This window comes from Capsicum annuum, chromosome 5 (assembly GCF_002878395.1).
Source record: "Capsicum annuum cultivar UCD-10X-F1 chromosome 5, UCD10Xv1.1, whole genome shotgun sequence".
Lineage (NCBI taxonomy): Eukaryota > Viridiplantae > Streptophyta > Magnoliopsida > Solanales > Solanaceae > Capsicum > Capsicum annuum.
In genome coordinates, this window is record NC_061115.1 from 117,757,441 (window position 1) to 117,776,178 (window position 18,738).

Consider the following 18,738-nt stretch of genomic DNA (forward strand, 5'->3'; position numbering starts at 1 on the left):
GTTTTTTTTCCGTTTTAGCATTGATCGGAATTAACACAAAACAAATTGCATGTATTAAGCTAGCACCCCCCCCCCCCCCCCCCCCCCCCATTTTTTTTAACTACAAATGGTCCTTGTATATCTTTGAAATGCACCATGTGATTCTCTGATATACTAAAAGGTTGTTACATTTAAAATAGCTCCAATGCTTTTGGGGAATGGGTATACTAGCTTAATACATGCAATTTGCTTTGTGTGAAATCCGAACAAGTTTCCCTTGTCTTCATTGTTTAGTAAAACTTTTGATAGACTTGATCTTTTGTGGTTGACAAGGTGTCTACTCTCTCTCCCTCTTTACACATTTCAATTTGTTCCACTAAAATCTCAATGCAATGTGATTGAACAAATGTAACGTAACCTCTTTTCTTGGCTGCATTTTCTTGAAGTAACTACGAGCCTGTTTGGATTGGCTGATTTAGGGCTTTTAAGCCAAAATAGCTTTTAAGCACTGTTGTAGTGTTTGGGTAAGATATAAAAAAATATTTTTAAGCACTTTTTAAAGCCAAAAGCCACGGGTTATAGGCCCATCCAAAGTCATCTCTTTCTGTACCAAATTACTAATTTTGAGCTTTATTTGATTGTGAAGGTATGGAAACATTTTTTACTCTCTAGATTTTAAGAGGTTTGTTGGGGGGGGGGGGCTTCTAGATGGACTTCTGCCAAATGGATTCACCATCTTTATCGTACTTCTAGACCTTAATTCTATGATTTCCTTTGTTAAACGTCGTCCCCCTCCTATGAGTGTTATTATTTGTTGGTGGAGGGGTGGGGGTTTGTTACATAAAAATGTTCAAGTTCTTAAAATCCTTATGATCAATGGTCCTTTTTGTGCTTTCTGGCTCAGGTTACGACAATGGCACTGGGAGTTGGGTTGAACAATCTAATGATGTCAATGTGAACAACTTGCATGTTGTGCCGCCAGTAAGTTTTGATTGTGCTTTTATTTGTAGTAGCATCTATATTCCATACAGTGGGTCACCAAATATCAATTTCTCTCGACTCTTTGCAGGGGATGTACAATGAAAATCCGCTCTTTTTCCCTCCCAGTTATGGCTTTGATGCTCAGATGGCATTTGGACAGTTCTCCCCCATTGCTAGTCCTCTTTCTCCTTTTATGATAGATGGTCAGCTATACTCACACCAGATTCCAGTTTCTCCACCTTTCTTTCCACCACCTGTTTCCCCTGGCTTGCCGCATGTTACATCAGCTCTTCCGGTTTCACAGCCTGATCTGGTGGCACCAGGAAGCACTGGGCATGAAATTGATGGCACACATTTTGGGGCAGGATCAGGTTACTACATACCTGTTGGATCGTTTGGTGGAGGCGAGCTTTCAGGCAGCAGCAACATGGGTTTCTACAATTACCTAGGTGAATTTGGATCTGGTCAATCTTTACCTAATCGACCTAACCCTATGGACTCTGGAAGATACATGTCTCAAATGACATCTGCGGGACTATATCCGCAACCAGTTGGCATACTTGGGTCGTATGAGCAAAATGCCATGCAGGTTTGTAATCATTATTCTTTTTACTGGAAAACCGAGTGAAAGAGAGGCAATGAATTGAGAATATCTGTTACGAATTCTAATGATACGTGTTTTATTAACTCAAATATCATGTTCAGAATATGATGATATGCTACTGCATGCACCAATGGTTATACTACCTAAGAAACTAACCAACCCAGTTTTAGTGCATAGTCTAGTAAGAGATTTATGTTGAACTTATTTCAATGTGGCTCGTTCATCAATGGTAATGTTCTCAATGGCGAGGAGAAGGGGGAAATGATTGCCGGTCAACAATGGAGGCAACGCCAAACAAAGGATTTCTACCTACACACCCAAAAATTTGCTGGGAAAGTAACTGATGTAGTGGTAAATTCAGTAGAACAGTGGCCAATTGTGGCGGTTACAAAAACCCCAATCATAGAGGAAACCCCAGGGTAGAAGTCGGCAATTGTAACTGGGCTTGCGAGCCATAAGAGTGGGGATGGTAACGTAGGGCAAACAAGTAAGATTATCAACTCATCAACAAAGCAGGTGAAAACCTCTGTGGCATTAGCAGATGATTTGCAGGAGATACCCAGTGAGTTGGAGAAACCAAAATGGGCGAACTTATTCAAGGGAAATCGACTTGCTGCACAAGGGATGACACTCCAATATGTTGCACCTATTGTACGAGATGGTGAAACATTAGTGGAATTGTGCAAAACAGAGGTGGACATGGAGACTTTCAAGTGGAAGCATGCTCTAATGCTATATGTGGTTGGTGCTGATCCGACTATTGCAGCTGTGGAGCGATTCATTGCAGCTACTTGGAACTACCTTGTTAAGTTTACATGTATTGATGACAGAGATGAGGTACTATATTCTGGGCCTCATATGATGAATAATAAACTAGTCATAGTGAAAACATGGGCAACTAATTTTGATTTTAACAAGGAAGTGATGCAGACAATCCCACTTTGGGTTAAATTCCCAAATTTACCACTGAATTGGTGGGAGGCACAGTCGTTGAGCAGAATTGCTAGTGGAATAGGGGTGCCCTTATATGCAGATGAGTGCACTACTCAAGTGGATAGAATATCTTATGCTCGAGTGCTAATAGAGATGGATATAACAAAGGCCCCTTCAAAAGAATTGAAAGTTGAGGATCCTAATGGAATGCAGTTTACAAAGGCTATAACATATGAATGGGTTCCCATCTATTGCCTTACCTGCTTAACCATAGGTCACACATGTCAGGCTAAGGATGGTTCGGGGAGAAACCTAGACCACCTAGGCCAGGGAAACAAAAAATGGAATGGCAACATAGGGACAAGGACAAAGGTGTAGAGGAGGGATTAACAGATAATGCAGTGATGGATGCTGCTATGCCTAGCACTAATAAGGGAGTACAGGGTGATGGAATCAATGAGGAGAAAATTTATCAACCTAATGAAATTCAGCCTGTGAGCCCTAGGAAGGAAGTTCGAGGCAAGGGTGATAGAGAACAGCTCAGCATTACAAATGAATTCGGTGTCCTTCATGATCATGATAACTGATACATGTTTTGGGGCTGGAGGAAGTAAACTGCATGGTGGACAAAGTAAGGTGGAGGGGAGAGGTGTTATTCAACTTCCTCATAAATGAAGTTAATAACATGGAATGTTCGAGGTATGAATAAAGTTCATAGGCAAAAGGAAGTAAGGTTGTTTATTAGACAAAATAATGTTAGTATTTTAGCTCTTATTGAGCATAAAATAAAGCAGCAGGCAGATAAAGTACTTAAGAGCAATTGCTCCAGGGTGGATGAAGCTAGACAATTATGCTTGTAGTAGAGGCAGAATATGGATCATCTGGGACCCTCAAGTCATTGAATGCGATGGACTGGAGGTTGATGAGCAGTTTATACACTCTAAAGTAAGGCTCAGAGCTTTGAAATGTAGTTTCTCTTTACTGCCATATATGGGCTTTCACACACTTGATAGCAAGAAACCCTTTGGGTTAAACTTAAACACATTGAATCAAGACAACAAGGGCCTTGGTTAGCTATGGGGGATTACAATGGCATCTTCAAGATTGAGCACAGGTTGATTGATTGGGCCTTGGTGAATGTCAATTGGATGCTTGCTATGCCTGCTAGTGAGGTAATGATACTGGATCTAGGATACTAGGATACTCTGACCACTCACCTTTGAGTCTCAACTTAGCACAAGAGGATACTACCAAGGCCAAGCCTTTCAAATTTATGAATCACTTATCCCAACATGAAAAGTTTCAGGAGGTTGTCCTCGGAGCATGGAAACAGAGGCACAAGTCTGGTAGAATGTATGATGTTTGGCAGAAGTTAAAAGATGTGAAAGCAGCCATGGAAACATTAAAAATTTCTGCATTTCATGGGGTGGAGCTGAAGATAAGAATGTATAGGCAACCTAAGTTGCATGGACTCGGATGCGGGTATCCAAAACGGGTGCGGATCCGAGAGTCGGATTCGTCAAAATTTAATTTTCAAGATTTGGGGATGCGAATCCGATTATGGATACGGGTGCGGTGATTCGACTTAAAAAAATCAAATATTATAAATATAGAGTTATAAAGACAATTTTGGACTTTTCCCTTATTTAAACAGCTATTCCAATTTACTTTTTCCTATGTGTCGAGGAAACTTTATTCCTAAAAGAATATTCTTTACTTTTCTCACTTTTAAGGTAATTTTTTTTTAGTTACTTTTTAAATTAGTAGTAGTAATTTTTTTATATGGAAAAAAAGTAAATTCTTTTCAATTAGGAGTAGTATTTGGGAAATCAAAAAGTCGACAGATCTAGATGAATTAGGTTACTTCTTTAATATCATTTATTTTAAAAAAATATAATTATTAAAAACTACCACCACTCAACGGTCAACACTGACAATCGACAAATCTACCGACAATTGACAATAGCATTCTACCATTTTCTCTTTCTTCCCCATCAAAGCTTTCTTCCCCAAGGAAACATTGAAATTCTGATGAAGGCAACCCTTCCTCCGACGATAACAATTACAGTCGACGATTTTCTCCCTTCCAATGATGACGACAACAATTACAGTCGCCGGTTTCTCCCTTTCGACAACGAAGCCAACTTTCTTCTTGATGTTGGTCAGCGTCTCCGGATTCATTTGACCGAATCGGAGACGAATCCCGTGCTGGCGTCCGCACAAGTGTCGCATCGGGATGGGTTCGACGGCATGACCACAGAGTCCGAGCAACATAGTAGGCAACAATTGTAAGATATACAGAGTCATGTAAGGCACCCTGGCCAATCACAAGATATTATTGAGCTGGAAAAGGAGGTCAAACGTAACCTAGAGAAGAGGTTGAATGTTGAAGAGAGTATAGTGAGGCAGAAATCTAGGGTGCAATGGCTACAAGTGGGTGTTGGTAACACAACATACTTCCATGCATGTTTAAGAATTAGAGTGCCACAAAATAAAATTGCAAGTCCTACATCTACTGGTAGGATTGTGACTAGCAGTAAAGATATTGAGGCTAAAATACCTAACTTTTACAGCTACTAGGATCTTGTGCTCCATAAATACCTGCAATCAAGCTGATAGTGATGAAAGATGGTCCATTGTTGAATAGAATTCAACAGCTTAAGCTCATTGATCCTGTGACTAGAGAGGAGGTGTTAATGGCTTTGCAGGGTATATCTTGTTGTACTTGCTATACCAGATTATTGCTAAGGTGCTAACCATTAGGATGCATTGTGTGATGGATAACCTGGTAGAAAAAACAATCTGCATTTGCACCCGGTAGGCTGATTAATGACAACATAATCTTAAGTAATGAACTGGTTAAGGGATATGGAAGAAAGGGAGTTTCTCCAAGGTGTATGCTTAAAGTTGATCTGAAAAAGGCTTATGATTCTACAGAGTGGGGCTATTTGTGACAGGTCATGGTGTGTCTGCAGTTTCCAGGGAAATTTATTGACTGGATATATCAATGCATTAGTACAGTATCATATTCTGTACTTATAAATGGACATCCTAGCATCCCTTTCCATGCAAAGAAAGGATTGAGGCAGGGGGACACTTTGTCCCCCTACCTATTGTGATCTCAATGGAATATTTGACATGGTTGCTGCAACAGTTGAGATATAAACCTGATTTTAACTTCCATCCTAAATGTGAAAGGATACAAATAATTCGACTGAGCTTTGTTGATGATCTCTTGCTCTTTAGTAGCGGAGATACTGGATCTGCTAAAATGTTGTATGAAGTATTTCAGGAGTTCTCTTTAGCCTCAGGTCTGATTGCTAATAATGATAAGAACTCTATATATTTTGGAGCGGTGCCACATGATATCCAAGCAGAAATTCTACAAGAGCTAGGCTTTTCACAAGGACAGCTACCATTCAGATACTTGGGGTCCGTCTTCATACATAGAAGGTGGCTATTATGCAATATCAACCATTGATTAGGAAGATAATAGCAAGAGTACATACTTGGACCACCAGATTCCTATCATATGTAGGAAGGGCTCAGTTAATCAAGAGTGTGCTTTTTTCTATGCAAATCTTCCGGTCTCAGGTGTTCATCATCCCTAAAAAGGTCATCAAATGTATTGAAAACTTATGTAGAACATTCTTATGGACTGGTAGAGTAGACGCATCCAAGAAAGCACTAATTGCATGGGAGCAGCTTTGTAGGCCAAGAACTGCTGGTGGTTTAAATTTGCTAGATGTGCAGACATGGAACAAGGCTGCAATAAGTAAATTGTTGTGGAGCTTGAGTACCAAGAAAGACTATGGGTGAGATGAGCGCACATGTACTATGGGAAACAAAATACAATCTGGGGTGTTGCAGCACCTCAAGCCTCATGGATGGTAAGGAAAATTCGCCAAATGCATCAAGTGTTTGAGCAAGTAGGCTGGACTGAAGCAGATGTTAAGCAAATGGTTTAAATTCTCTATCAAACAGCTATACCAAGATCTTAGAGGTGACTATCAGAAAGTGGAGTGGAGAAGACTGGCTTGCAATAATGCAGCATGCCCAAGTGGATTTTTATCTTGTATTTAGCCTTGCATACTAGGCTACTCACTGAGGACAGACTAGCTGAGTGGGGTTGTGTGGAGGATGTGCAATGTGTTTTATGTTGTACTGCTGTAGAGAACCATAATCACTTGTTCTTTTGTTGTGGATACTCAACCTTAGTGTGGCAACTGGTACTCAACTGGCAGAATGTACACAGGCAAACTCAAGGCTGGACTGTTGAGGTGATTTGGCCAAATACGTACTGCAAAGGTAAAAATCCAAGAGCTGAGGTGTATAGAATGGTGATGGTTGCAAGTGTCTATCTTATATGGCAGGAGAGGAATCAAAGTATATTTCAGAAGGTGAGTCGAACCCCTGCAATGCTAGCTAAACTAGTCACCCAAGATGCTAAACTAGTCACCCAAGATGTGCATGTGAGAGGAAGGTCACCAAAACTACATCATATTTTGCAGACTCTAAACTTCTACCCTCTGTAATTGCTAGTTTGTTTGCTGCTGCAGTGATTCTTATGTTAATAGTTGATAGACTAGGATGATGAGTATGCTGAGACTGAGACTGTAAACTGGGATGTCCAGTTTATTTTTCTGCTTTGTAACTGTTACTTGGTAATAAAATCATTTTATTTACCAAAAAAATACCTTCTGCCTTACCTAATGCCAATAAAAAGAAACGCAATATGGTTTAGCAATGTAGCCTGGACTCATCTTGACGAATTATTCATGCCACAATCACAAAGGCTTCATAGGTGTTCTGCTAAGTCGTTGATAGCTAGTTAAAAGTTTGTATTTACAAGATTCAAAAGCCTTTATAGTCAACAACATTAGTATTGGATATTAGAGTATGTTCAAGACTATTGTTTAAAGGTTTCTATCATTTGTAGTAGAAACTATGAGATTGTCTCATGTGTCTCATCAGTACCCTTTTCTTAGACCATGTTTGGTAGTGTCTGATAGGATAGCATTATGGCTTAGGGTATATGACAGTTCTATTTGAGGGAGTAAAACAGTAGGACTTTGGCCGGGCCTTTGTGTAGAGTTAAAAACTTCCTTTTGCTTATACTTTGGGACTAGCCTTGGTAAGGTATCTTCTTACATATAATGATAATATATCATATTGTACAGATGGTTTGATTTTTTGAATTTCAACAAAAATCCCTTACATCTGTGAATTATATCCCTTACATCTGTGAATTATTAGTGAAATGATTTTGTGAAATAATTTAGGGCAGCCTGGTGCACTAAAACTCCCGCTATGTGTGGGATCCGGGCAAGGGTTGAACCACAAGGGTCTATAGTACGCAACCTCACCTTACATTTCTGCAATGGGCTGTTTCCACCGCTTGAAACCGTGACCACCTTGTCAGATGACTCCAAGGCTCTCCTTCATCAGTGAAATAATTTGACTTTTAAAAATTCTTATTACCAATATATTGAACACATCACGTGTACCCAAATTCATCCTAGATGTAAATAATTTATAATTTCTCAATTTTAATAGCGTCGAAACTGTTAACTGTTCCCATGTTGTGGTGCGATTAAAAAAACAAGAAAATCATCCCAAGGTGTTCCGTCTCTTAAGAAATGGCCGTGTGAATAAAGTCTTGTCTATAGTTTGCTTACTTTGGATTTTAAGGTGTTTATACAGATGTCAGCACTAATTTAGGGTCTTTCTATGAAACTGTATAATATCTTTTTTACCTTTTAGATATCATATTTGTTGTCTCTTTCTTCTGTAGTTTTTTTCTTTAAAAAAATATAATGATACTAGTAACTTATCTACATAACCAACAATGTGGGTTTTAGTACACAGAGGCAATATTTGGTCAGTGGAACTATGAAACGCATTAGTCTTTCGTCTACTTTAAATGATTCTACTTTATTAATGTTAACCACAATGATTGATTTCTTTCGATCTGTCCTAGCCTTGGTGGACACAGTTACATGATACCTGTTGTTGGTGGGAGGTGGTGGCATGTTTTCCAAGACTCTCAGCTCATACCCTCAGATAAGATACTATCAGAGGACGCCATTGAACAAGCTGAAAGATTCATTAATCTGATGAAGGAGAAGGATAAAACATAAACAGTAGATACACTGTTCACACGCAGTAGATACATTGTGCATGTACTCTACACAAACATTAGATACGCTGTACACACAGTAGATATACTGTACCAGATTGCTGGATCGGAGGCTGGCGGTAATCCGCGCTGCCATCCAGACCTATAATACAAGAAATCAAAATATACAAGAATTTCAAATAGCTTATTCAACATAGATATGGATCTGCTTAGCCGGACATAGTCACGTCCGGAGAGAGGGAGAGTAATAAGTAAAGACTCAAAATAAAATATGAATTAATACCTTAAATGGCCGGAGCAAAGGCCGGAATAGTAATGAATGGTAATCTCTTTATTCACAATGAGAGAAATATTACAAGAGAGAGCAATTTACAAAAGGAGAGTAAAGGAGCTTCTCCCCTCTTTACAAATGAAAGATCCTATATATAGAAAAAAAAGAATCTATGCATAGTAAAAATGGGTCCCACATCCTTGTCCCCTTATATAGTATATCTACTGTGTATAGTACATCCACAGTGTATCTACTGTGTGTGAACAGTATATCTACGGCTTATGTTTTGTCCTCTTTCATTCGATTAATGAATCTTTCAGCTTGTTCAATGGCTTCCTCTGATAGTATCTTATTTGAGGGTATGAGCTGAGAGTCTTGGAAATCCTCCTCTGCTGCTATATCATTACTAGTCACATTTTTCATCGAAGTGTCTGACTTATCATATTGATTAAGGGATTGAAGTAAATTTCTTTTTACTTCTTCTAGATATCGTGCTATCATCTCATCTTTATCTTCATCTTGAACGAAGATTCTTCTATCAATATGCCTAATCGAACTGTCCTTAATTACATCCTTTTGAGGAGCTGCGGAATACTCTTGGATCTTGTTTTTAATGGAATCCAAGAGTTTTTGACCATTTAATTCTTTGGTCTTTGGGTCCTTTCTCGTTAGTTTGTCCCAAAAATTATTATAATATGTCCGGTATAAACAGGGAATTTGATCCTCTGTGAATTTCAGTTCTGGGGTCCATTTGTGAATCCAAGGAATTGAGAATTCAATAAAGAAATAAATTTGATCAATTTTGTCTAAACAACAGATATGATCTGTGTGGTATAACTCGTTTAAGTTTTGGTGAAACCTTAGCCCATTCTTTGTACAACTTGAGGAATGGGTCAGGCAATATCTTGACAGTTGGTCCATGGTATGACCACCAGTTTAAAAACCAATTAGGAATTGGTTCTGCAAATATCTTTGCACAGACTTTCATAAACCAAGTATGCTTATGTCGATTATTGTTATTGTTATAATAGAGCACTTTATCAATGGCCTTGATATAATCCCAATAAGTAAAGTTCATTCGGGAATTATTAAGACTGATCTATCTTTCTGTCATTGTGGACATCCCCCAATCTTCAACGGATATAATCCGCTTAATAATAAGTTTCCAGAAGTCATAAACTTTCTCGTCTACGTTAGAACCTGGAAAGTGCTGAACTTCTGCACTACCTGTGGAAGTGAGAATAGTTTCATAATAAGAACGGGTTTTGTATGACTCACCCGGATAATATAATCCATTGATCAAATATCTTTGGAATATCTTCCATGGATCATTTTTTCTCTGAATCTCAGAATTTTCGACAAGAAATATCATTTCTTTGTTTATTACTTCTTCATAAGACGTGATATCATCGCGGACCTCTTTGGTGACTGAAGCAAATGTATCACTTTGCTTTTGGGCGGCTAAATAGGCCTGCAAATGTCCATATAATGGACTGTCTTTTGGAATATCTTCCCGATGAATCGAAGGAGATGACGAAGATTCGCCTTGTTGATACTTTTGAGTTTATCAAACTCTTTCCCCCCTGTATAACTGGAGAATTGGACGAGGATCCGTATAACGATCCTTGAGATTTAGATGAGGATCCGTATGACCATCCTTGAGACTCTCTGTGGGACCATGGAGGGTCTATACTGCACATATAATCAGTTTTAGTTATATAAACAATAGTCATGCAGTTCATACATTTCTTCATAATCATGAAAAGAAAATTCTGCTTCAACCATATCATGGATAATTTTTTCAATGATAAGATTTTTCAAATCTCATATAACGGAATAACCTTTAAGATAGTGATCAAAGTTTTTTCACTAAGAAATTTAACATAAAAATTCATTTTTAATTAAGATATTCCCTAGATAAGAAATCGGGGAGGGAGTTATCACTTCCTTTTTTATACTGAATTCGAAATCAAAAGGGGCTAGTTGAGCTTGCAACCTGACAAATATCAACTTTAAAGCATCATGTTTAAAATCTTTATCAAACATGTATTTGACCAATTGAGAAAAACTTCTGATTATATAAATCATCCTGAAGTTTTAAAACACATTTAACAATGGTTAATATTTTGTGAGCCACAGTAGCATATTTCTTCTGTGCTTTAGTCTATTTTCCTGAGTGAAATCTTATCAAATATTCACTTTTGTCATGGGGATTAACTTGTTTTAGTATTCCATCATAACCAATATTAGACGCATCCGTCTCAATAATCTTCTGCCAAGATAGGTTGGCTAGAGTTAAATAGGGTAAAGATTTAACACTCTGTTTAATGCGTTTAACCAGATCCGTGTGACTATCTGTGCAGGGACATTTATAATCCTTTTTAGCCTGTCATATAATGGGGCTAAATCTCCAGATAAATTCTTATAGAAAGGCGATATATAATTCAAGCTTCCCAAAAATCTTTGCAGCTGAGTCCTGTCAGCAATAACTTCAGAAAATTTTGATGCAAAATCAATGGATCTTTGAATGGGAGTAATCTTCCCTTGACAAATATTGTGTCCTAAAAATCTGACATCTGTCTGAAACAAATTCATTTTTGGTTTAGATATACAACAACAACAACAACAACAGACCCAGTATATTCCCACAAAGTGAGGTCTGGGGAGGGTAAAATGTACGTAGTCCATACCACTACCTTCGAGGAAGTAGAGAGGCTGTTTCCGCGAGACCCTCGGCTCAAGATAGAGAATAATATACCAAGGTCGTAATGAGACATGAAACAGGATGTATAGCATAACAGAGATAAAGAGATTAGAAATAATAACCCTAAGTATCAGAGAAATAGGAAATAAGAGGAATACGAACAATACGGAATAGGAGAACAGAAAACGGATACCCATGTAATAGTAACATGCACTCACAGACCTAATACACCCACCACACCCAAACTCTCCTAACACCTAGCCACATCCTACACACTCACACTAGCCGTCTATCCTAATCCGCGCCCTCCATATCTTCCTGTCTAGGGTCATGTCCTCAGTAATCTGAAGCAGCTCCTTGTCATGCCTAATCACCTCCCTCCGATATTTCTTTGGCCTACCTCTACTCCATCCAAAGCTAGCTTCTCACACCTCCGAACTGGGGCATTCGTGCCCCTCCTCATCACATGCCCAAATCATCTCAACCTTCCTTCTCGTATTTTGTCCTCCACTGAGGCCACTCCCACCTTCTCTCGGATAACCTCATTCCTAAGTTTATCGCCTCTAGTAAGGCCACACATCCAACGTAACATTCTCATTTCCGCCACCTTCAATCTTTGAATATGAGAGTTCTTGACTGGCCAGCACTCCGCTCCATACAGCATGGCCGGACGGACTGCCACTCTGTAGAATTTGCCTTTAAGCTTAAGGGGCACCTTCTTATCACACAACACTCCCGAGGCGAGCCTCCATTTCATTCAACCTGCTCCAATACGTTTAGAGACATCCTCATCAATCTCGCTATTTCCCTGAATCATAGACCCCAGATACTTAAAACTATCCTTCTTACAAACATCCTGAGAATCCAACCTCACCACCACACCGTCCTCCTGACTCGAGTCACTAAACTTGCATTCCAAATACTCCATCTTGGACCTACTCAACTTGGAACTTCCCCCGCGTCTCATCAATCAGCACTACATCATCCGCAAATAACATACACTACGGCACCTCACCTTGAATACTTCGCGTCAACAAGTCCATCACCAGCGCAAAAAGGAACGGCCTAAGAGTCGATCCCTGATGCAAACCTGTCTCGACCGAAAAATGCCCTGAGTTTTCTCCCGTTGTCCTCACCCGAGTCTTTCCTCCATCGTACATGTCCTTAATAGCTCTGATGTAGGCCACCGGAACTCCTCTCACCTCTAAGCATCTCCAAAGGACCTCCTTAGGGACTTTGTCGTACGCCTTCTCCAGATCGATGAACACCATGTGCAAATCTCTCTTCCTTTCCCTATACTGCTCCACTAATTTTCTCACCAGGTGGATTGCCTCTGTCGTCGAGCGACCAGGCATAAAACCGAACTGATTCTCCGAAATGGACACTACCCTTCCCAATCTCCGCTCAACCACCCTCTCCCAAATCTTTATAGTGTGACTCAACAGCTTAATACCCGTATAGTTGTTGCAACTCTGAACGTCACCGTTGTTTTTATATAATGGAATCATCGTACTCTATCTCCAAGCCCTAGGCGTTCTCGCAGTCTTGAAAATGGCGTTGAACGAACAGTCAACCACCTTAAGCCTGCCCCACCAACATACTTCCAAAAATCCACCGGAATCTCGTCCGGCCCCGTCGCCCTACCTCTCCGCATCCTACGAATATCCTCTCTGACCTTTTGGTTTAGATATAACCAAACCATTTTGTATCACAATCTTCTTAAAAATATCTAGATGCTTGATATGCAACTCGAATGTCTTAGAAAACACTAATATGTCATCAATATAAACAATGATGAAATCCATATAAGGATTGAAAATATCATTCATGATTTTCTGAAATTCAAAAGGGGCATTTTTTAATCCAAATGGCGTAACGTTCCATTCATATTGCCCAAACGGAACATTGAAAGCAGTTTTATAAGTATTTTCTTTGAATATCTGAATTTGCCAATATGTAGATTTTAAATCAAACTTTGAAATATATTGGCATTATACAATCTTGATAATAAATCCTTTTTGTTAGGAATAGGATACCTAATCCATTTCAGATATTTATTCAAAGGTTTGTAATTTATTACTAACTTGGGAACACCACGTTCCTTTTCTGCCACGTTATTAACATAAAAGGCAGTACAAGACCAAGGAGATTTTGAAGGTTTTATTAAACCCTTCTGTAACAAATTATCAATTTCTTTTTTGCAGTATTCTACTAATTCAGTATTTCATCTGACAAGGTCGTGATCTGGTCGGGATATTATCCTCAGAGAAATTATATTCATAAGGAAGAGTGACAATATGCCTTTTTCTATTCCAGAAAGCACTGGGGTGATCTACATAAATATCAACAACCATTTATTCGGAAATTAATTTAATTTTTTCCTGTACCTTAGCAGATTGTAATGTATCAACAATATTCATGCTAAGTAGTTCAAGTTGCAGAGAATTAACATGCTTCTGTTTCATATCAATTAAAACATTAATATCTCTAGATATAGGATCTGAGACAAAGGAATAAGATCTCTTTATCCTTAGCAGAAAAAGGTGAGTAAAAGATAAATAGCATTAATAAAAGGAGTTTCAAGTATTATTGGAGGGTATAACTGGTTTTTCACTAAAAAGAAGAAATGAGGAATGCAAATTTTATTTTGACAAATGTGAGCATTCGGTAATTTGTACTCTATCAAGAGCATGCCCCGATGCAGATTTGACCACATGAGTAGTTTTTTGAAAATATTTCGTAGGGATTAACCCTTCTTGAATGCAACTAACATCCTCTCCCCTATCAATCATAGCAATATCAGTTATAGGAAACTCATTATTAATGAAAATAGTACATTTAATATACCATTTGTGGGCAGTAATGATTTGCATCATTCCTAGAAAATAATCATTCTTTAAATCAAGAGATTTTTGAAGAATATCATCTTCTTCATCTTCCTCAGGACTAATGTTTTTCTCTTTGGAAGTAGTGGGAGAATTTTTCTCTATTTGGGAAATCCGGTAAATCCGGTGATCACAAATCATTTGATTTTGTTTAAGAGATTTAATCACCTTTTTCAAGTTTTCAATTTCATTTTTCAAATCATCAAAAGAAGAATCCCTGCTAGGAGCAGAGTTTCTAGCAAGACGTTTATTAACTTCTGCCAGAGAATGAGGCGCAAAGTATTCAAAATTTTTCTCACGACTAGGAGGATTGCTATCAGCAATATTAGAAGTTGTTGGTTTTGGACTCATGGATAAATTTATAATTTTTTCACGAAGTTTCTCATCGAAAACCTCTTTCAAAAGTTCCAACACATTATCAGATGTGATAGTTCTCATATTAAGATCTTCAAATTGAGATTGTAATTTATAAAATTCATCATTACAAGTGCAGGTATCACCTTTGCAATTAGAACAAGCAATGTCAATATTTTTATCACTATCAGATAAATCAAGTAAATCAATTTTAGCTTCAGGTTCGGACTCAGAATTATAATTTGATTCTGATCCAGAAGTGTATAACAAGCCATAAACTTTATTATGCAAATCATCTCCAAGTCCTAAAGATTTCTGCTTTTGAAGTTTACAATTTGGAGAAATATGACCAAATTTACCACATCTGTAGCATTTAATATTAGCAAGATCACGTTTGGACCTATTTTTCGCAAATCTAGTAGACTTACGGTGAGATTTCCTAGTTTCACGCTCTTCTTTGGATCTATGTCTAGATCTCTTTTTCCTATAAGGTTGGTTTTCTTAGTTAGAATATCTATGGAATCTGGGTTTCTTTCTCCTAGAAGAAGAAGCTGGTTCAGGTACTCCGAACTGAGTGCAAAAATCTCCTAATTGAGATCTTTCCTTAAGCTTATCCATCTTAAGCTGTCTAGACAGTTTTAACTCATTACACAAGTTTAATCCTTCTTGTGTACAAACACCTATTAATTTTTCATAGTTATAATTTTCCCAAGGGACTTCACTGAAAGGTCCTCTAAGGACTTTTCTAACTCTTTCCGCAAATAAGGGAGGAAGGCCGTCTATAAGCTTAGTCTTCTAGTGAGCAGCCTATTTTCGGGTAATTCCATAACCCTACTCATAAAGGTGTCTTTATACCACCTAAATTCACCTAGCGTAGATCCAAACTCTATCAAAATATAAAGGAATTTTTGTATAATTTCTTGGCTTGGTTCCGAGATTGTGGTACAGTCGAATCTAGTACTACTTTTGTTGGCTTTGCCTTAGTGGCTCCGTCTAGCAAGCCGTGACTCTTTAGCGCGTGAAAGTTGTTGAAAAGGACGTTTCCTTTCACGGTTAGAACTATTGGGCTGACATACATCCCATCCCAGCAAAGCAACCGACTTTTGTAATCTTAAATAAGAAACTATATAACAGGGAACTGATTATCTTAAGTCCTGCCTTGTGTGTCTCTGAGTTGTTTATATTCAGTAGCTTCTGTTCTGAATTACTTGTCTACTTATTTGATCAAAACCAGGCTTCACATCCAGGCCTTGGATTTACACCAGGCTCCTCAAGCAGGCATTATTCCCAAGGCAGCCTTTATCCTGGTGCGAACTATGGTAGTGGGTCCAGTTCATTGTGGGAACCTGGTCACAGAAATTGGCTAGCTCCTGACAGAGGTGGAAGACGTGAAAGGGATCGGCACTCTGTCAACATTTCCCCTGAATCACTTGGTATGACAAGTGAACGAAACCGAGGACCAAGGGCATTAAAGCCAAAGAGCAAGGCTCCCGTTGAGGATGATAGCTCGTCATCTGTTATTCGTAAGGAAGTTGAGTCAACTTCTTTGCAGCCTGACCAGTACAATCAGCCTGAATTTGTCACTGATTATGAGCATGCTAAATTCTTTGTCATCAAGTCCTTCAGTGAAGATAATGTTCACAAAAGTATTAAATATAGTGTCTGGGCTAGCACTCCTCAAGGAAATAGAAAGCTTGATGCTGTTTATCGTGAAGCAAAAGAGATGAATGCTAACTGTCCTGTTTTTCTCTTTTTTTCGGTATGTTTCTTCAATTCTTATATTGCCTTGTTAGTTAAAAGAATGCAGTACTCTCCTGGGAAACGGTTCATATACAACAACATACCTAGTATATTCCCACAAAGTGGGGTCTGGGGAAACGGTTCATATAGAGGACACCCAAATATATTTTCTTTCAGTTCTTTTTTTCTTTTTTCCGCCTTTTATTTTTCCATTTTTGCATCTCTTTTTAGCTTGGGTGTCATTATCATTGAGAAATTTGTAAACGCCAATGCGGCAGTGCCTGCTAACAAATATTGAGTACACTTCTAAATTTTTGAGCTTTTAATTTTTGGGTACAACTCTAGGTCAATGCTAGTGGACAATTTTGTGGGGTTGCTGAGATGGTTGGGCCTATTGATTTTGAGAACAACGCGGAGTACTGGCAGCAGGACCGATGGAGTGGGCAATTTCCTGTTAAATGGCATGTCATTAAGGACGTTCCTAATAGTCAGTTTCGCCACATACTTCTTGAACATAATGACAACAAGCCAGTGACTCACAGCCGGGATTCTCAAGAGGTACGTGTCTTCTACTATACTACTGTGATCATTCTTATCTAGTGTCTAAGATCATCACCCAGCTCTCAATGTGTATTACTTATTGGAGCTGCAAATTTTCTGCAAAATGTTTATCTTGAATGTAGCTAGTCCAGATCTTTTGCCTTTATCATCCACAAAATATTTCAGGGTAGGTTGCATATTTTGATCAATGACTTTTGGAAATTTCTCTTTTCTTTTCTGCATGCTAATATTCAAAGTCTAGCCAATGGACAATCCTGTGCCCTTACTCTTGCTTGAATTATGTGTCCTATAGCTTGTGGGTTACTAGTTGCAGTTGCTTCACATTGTTTTGTCATTCTGGTCATTTCAGGTGAAATTGCCAGAGGGATTGGAAATGTTGAAAATTTTCAAGAACTATGAAGCGGATACCTCTATCTTGGATGATTTTACCTATTACGATGAGAGGGAGAAGTCCTTGCTTGACAAGAAGAGTAAACAGCGAACACTTCCACCTGGTAGTGCTGCAGTTACTACTGCAGCTGACACAATAAGTCAACTAGCCGATAGTCTTGCTGGCACACTAAACTTGGAAGGCAACAAGAAGTTGCCTTAAATGGAGTTTGTAGTGTACTATCTTAAGCCAGTAGCAGATTCCAGAGGCAGGGTTTTGCTGCAGTCATTCAATGTTTATTTGGTTGGGCAACCAGCTGGCTCATATAGTTAAGGAAATTGCTTAACAGCCTTTTGGGTGGTGGCCTTTTCATCACACCTTTGGATCAGAAAACTCTCTTTCCTTCATTTGTCATTTGTTCAATTAGTTGTAATTTGCGGTTCTTGGGCTAGGAGAGAGAGCAGCCAGTAGTGTTAGTGCTAACTGTCTTCCTGTTATTTTCTTCGTTGTTTCTTTAAAGTAGGTGATGGCAGGCAATACAAGAAGCCATCCGACATTTGGAAATTTGTCGATGTCTCCAGGCTGATGCCTTATTGTATTCCAGCTTTTCTTAGTTTCGGGCGGTACCTAGGGCTGCTTTGTTATTGCTGTAGAATTGCCAAAATGGGTGATAATTGGGAGAAGGCTGCAACGTGTTCACAGAAATCAAACAACTTTTATATTGAGCCTGTAGTTCATGATCAACCCAAATAATCTCTGGCTTGGATTGTCAGATTGTTTGTTTTATGGAGTCATAGATATCAATGTTTCCCCTGCTGCATTATCCCAGCAAAATTCTTTACTCACACCTTTGTGTACGGTAGCTTCTTTTCATGTCTGTCTTCATCGAAGTTTTGTACGATACAAATGAGTTTCACTTAATTACATTACCCTTAGAGAATACGTTTTCCTTTTCTGGCTCAACATTATCATTGTCTACATGATTTCATCTCAATTGTTATAATGGGTCTTCACATATTGCTGACAGGGTGTGCTTTTTCATTTCCAGTGATAAGTCTTCTGAATTAAATGATATTAATGAAGGTTCTTTCAGGTGTTTCTTGTTCAAGGAGTTCAGTAGTCATTAGTAAAAATTAAGATTGACGAAGTCATTTTAAGATGAGCATGCAGTGCTGTGAGATAAGCTTCCAAAGGTGCTGGGGACATTTACAGAAGAG

At 38.6% G+C, this 18,738-nt stretch overlaps 1 protein-coding gene across 2 annotated transcripts in view; it reads left to right on the plus strand.

Annotated features, from left to right (window-relative positions):
* LOC107870866 (YTH domain-containing protein ECT1) overlaps nt 1-18,484 on the plus strand; it is a 28,552-nt gene extending 10,068 nt beyond the window's left edge. For both annotated transcript variants that reach the window (XM_016717550.2, XM_016717551.2), the window contains exons 4-8: nt 884-960; nt 1,049-1,549; nt 16,085-16,609; nt 16,936-17,148; nt 17,501-18,484. In XM_016717550.2, the coding sequence (XP_016573036.1) occupies nt 884-960; nt 1,049-1,549; nt 16,085-16,609; nt 16,936-17,148; nt 17,501-17,743 (1,559 nt within the window). In that variant the 3' untranslated portion in view covers nt 17,744-18,484. The remainder of the gene's footprint in view (nt 1-883; nt 961-1,048; nt 1,550-16,084; nt 16,610-16,935; nt 17,149-17,500) is intronic.
* Nucleotides 18,485-18,738: the final 254 nt, after the last annotated feature.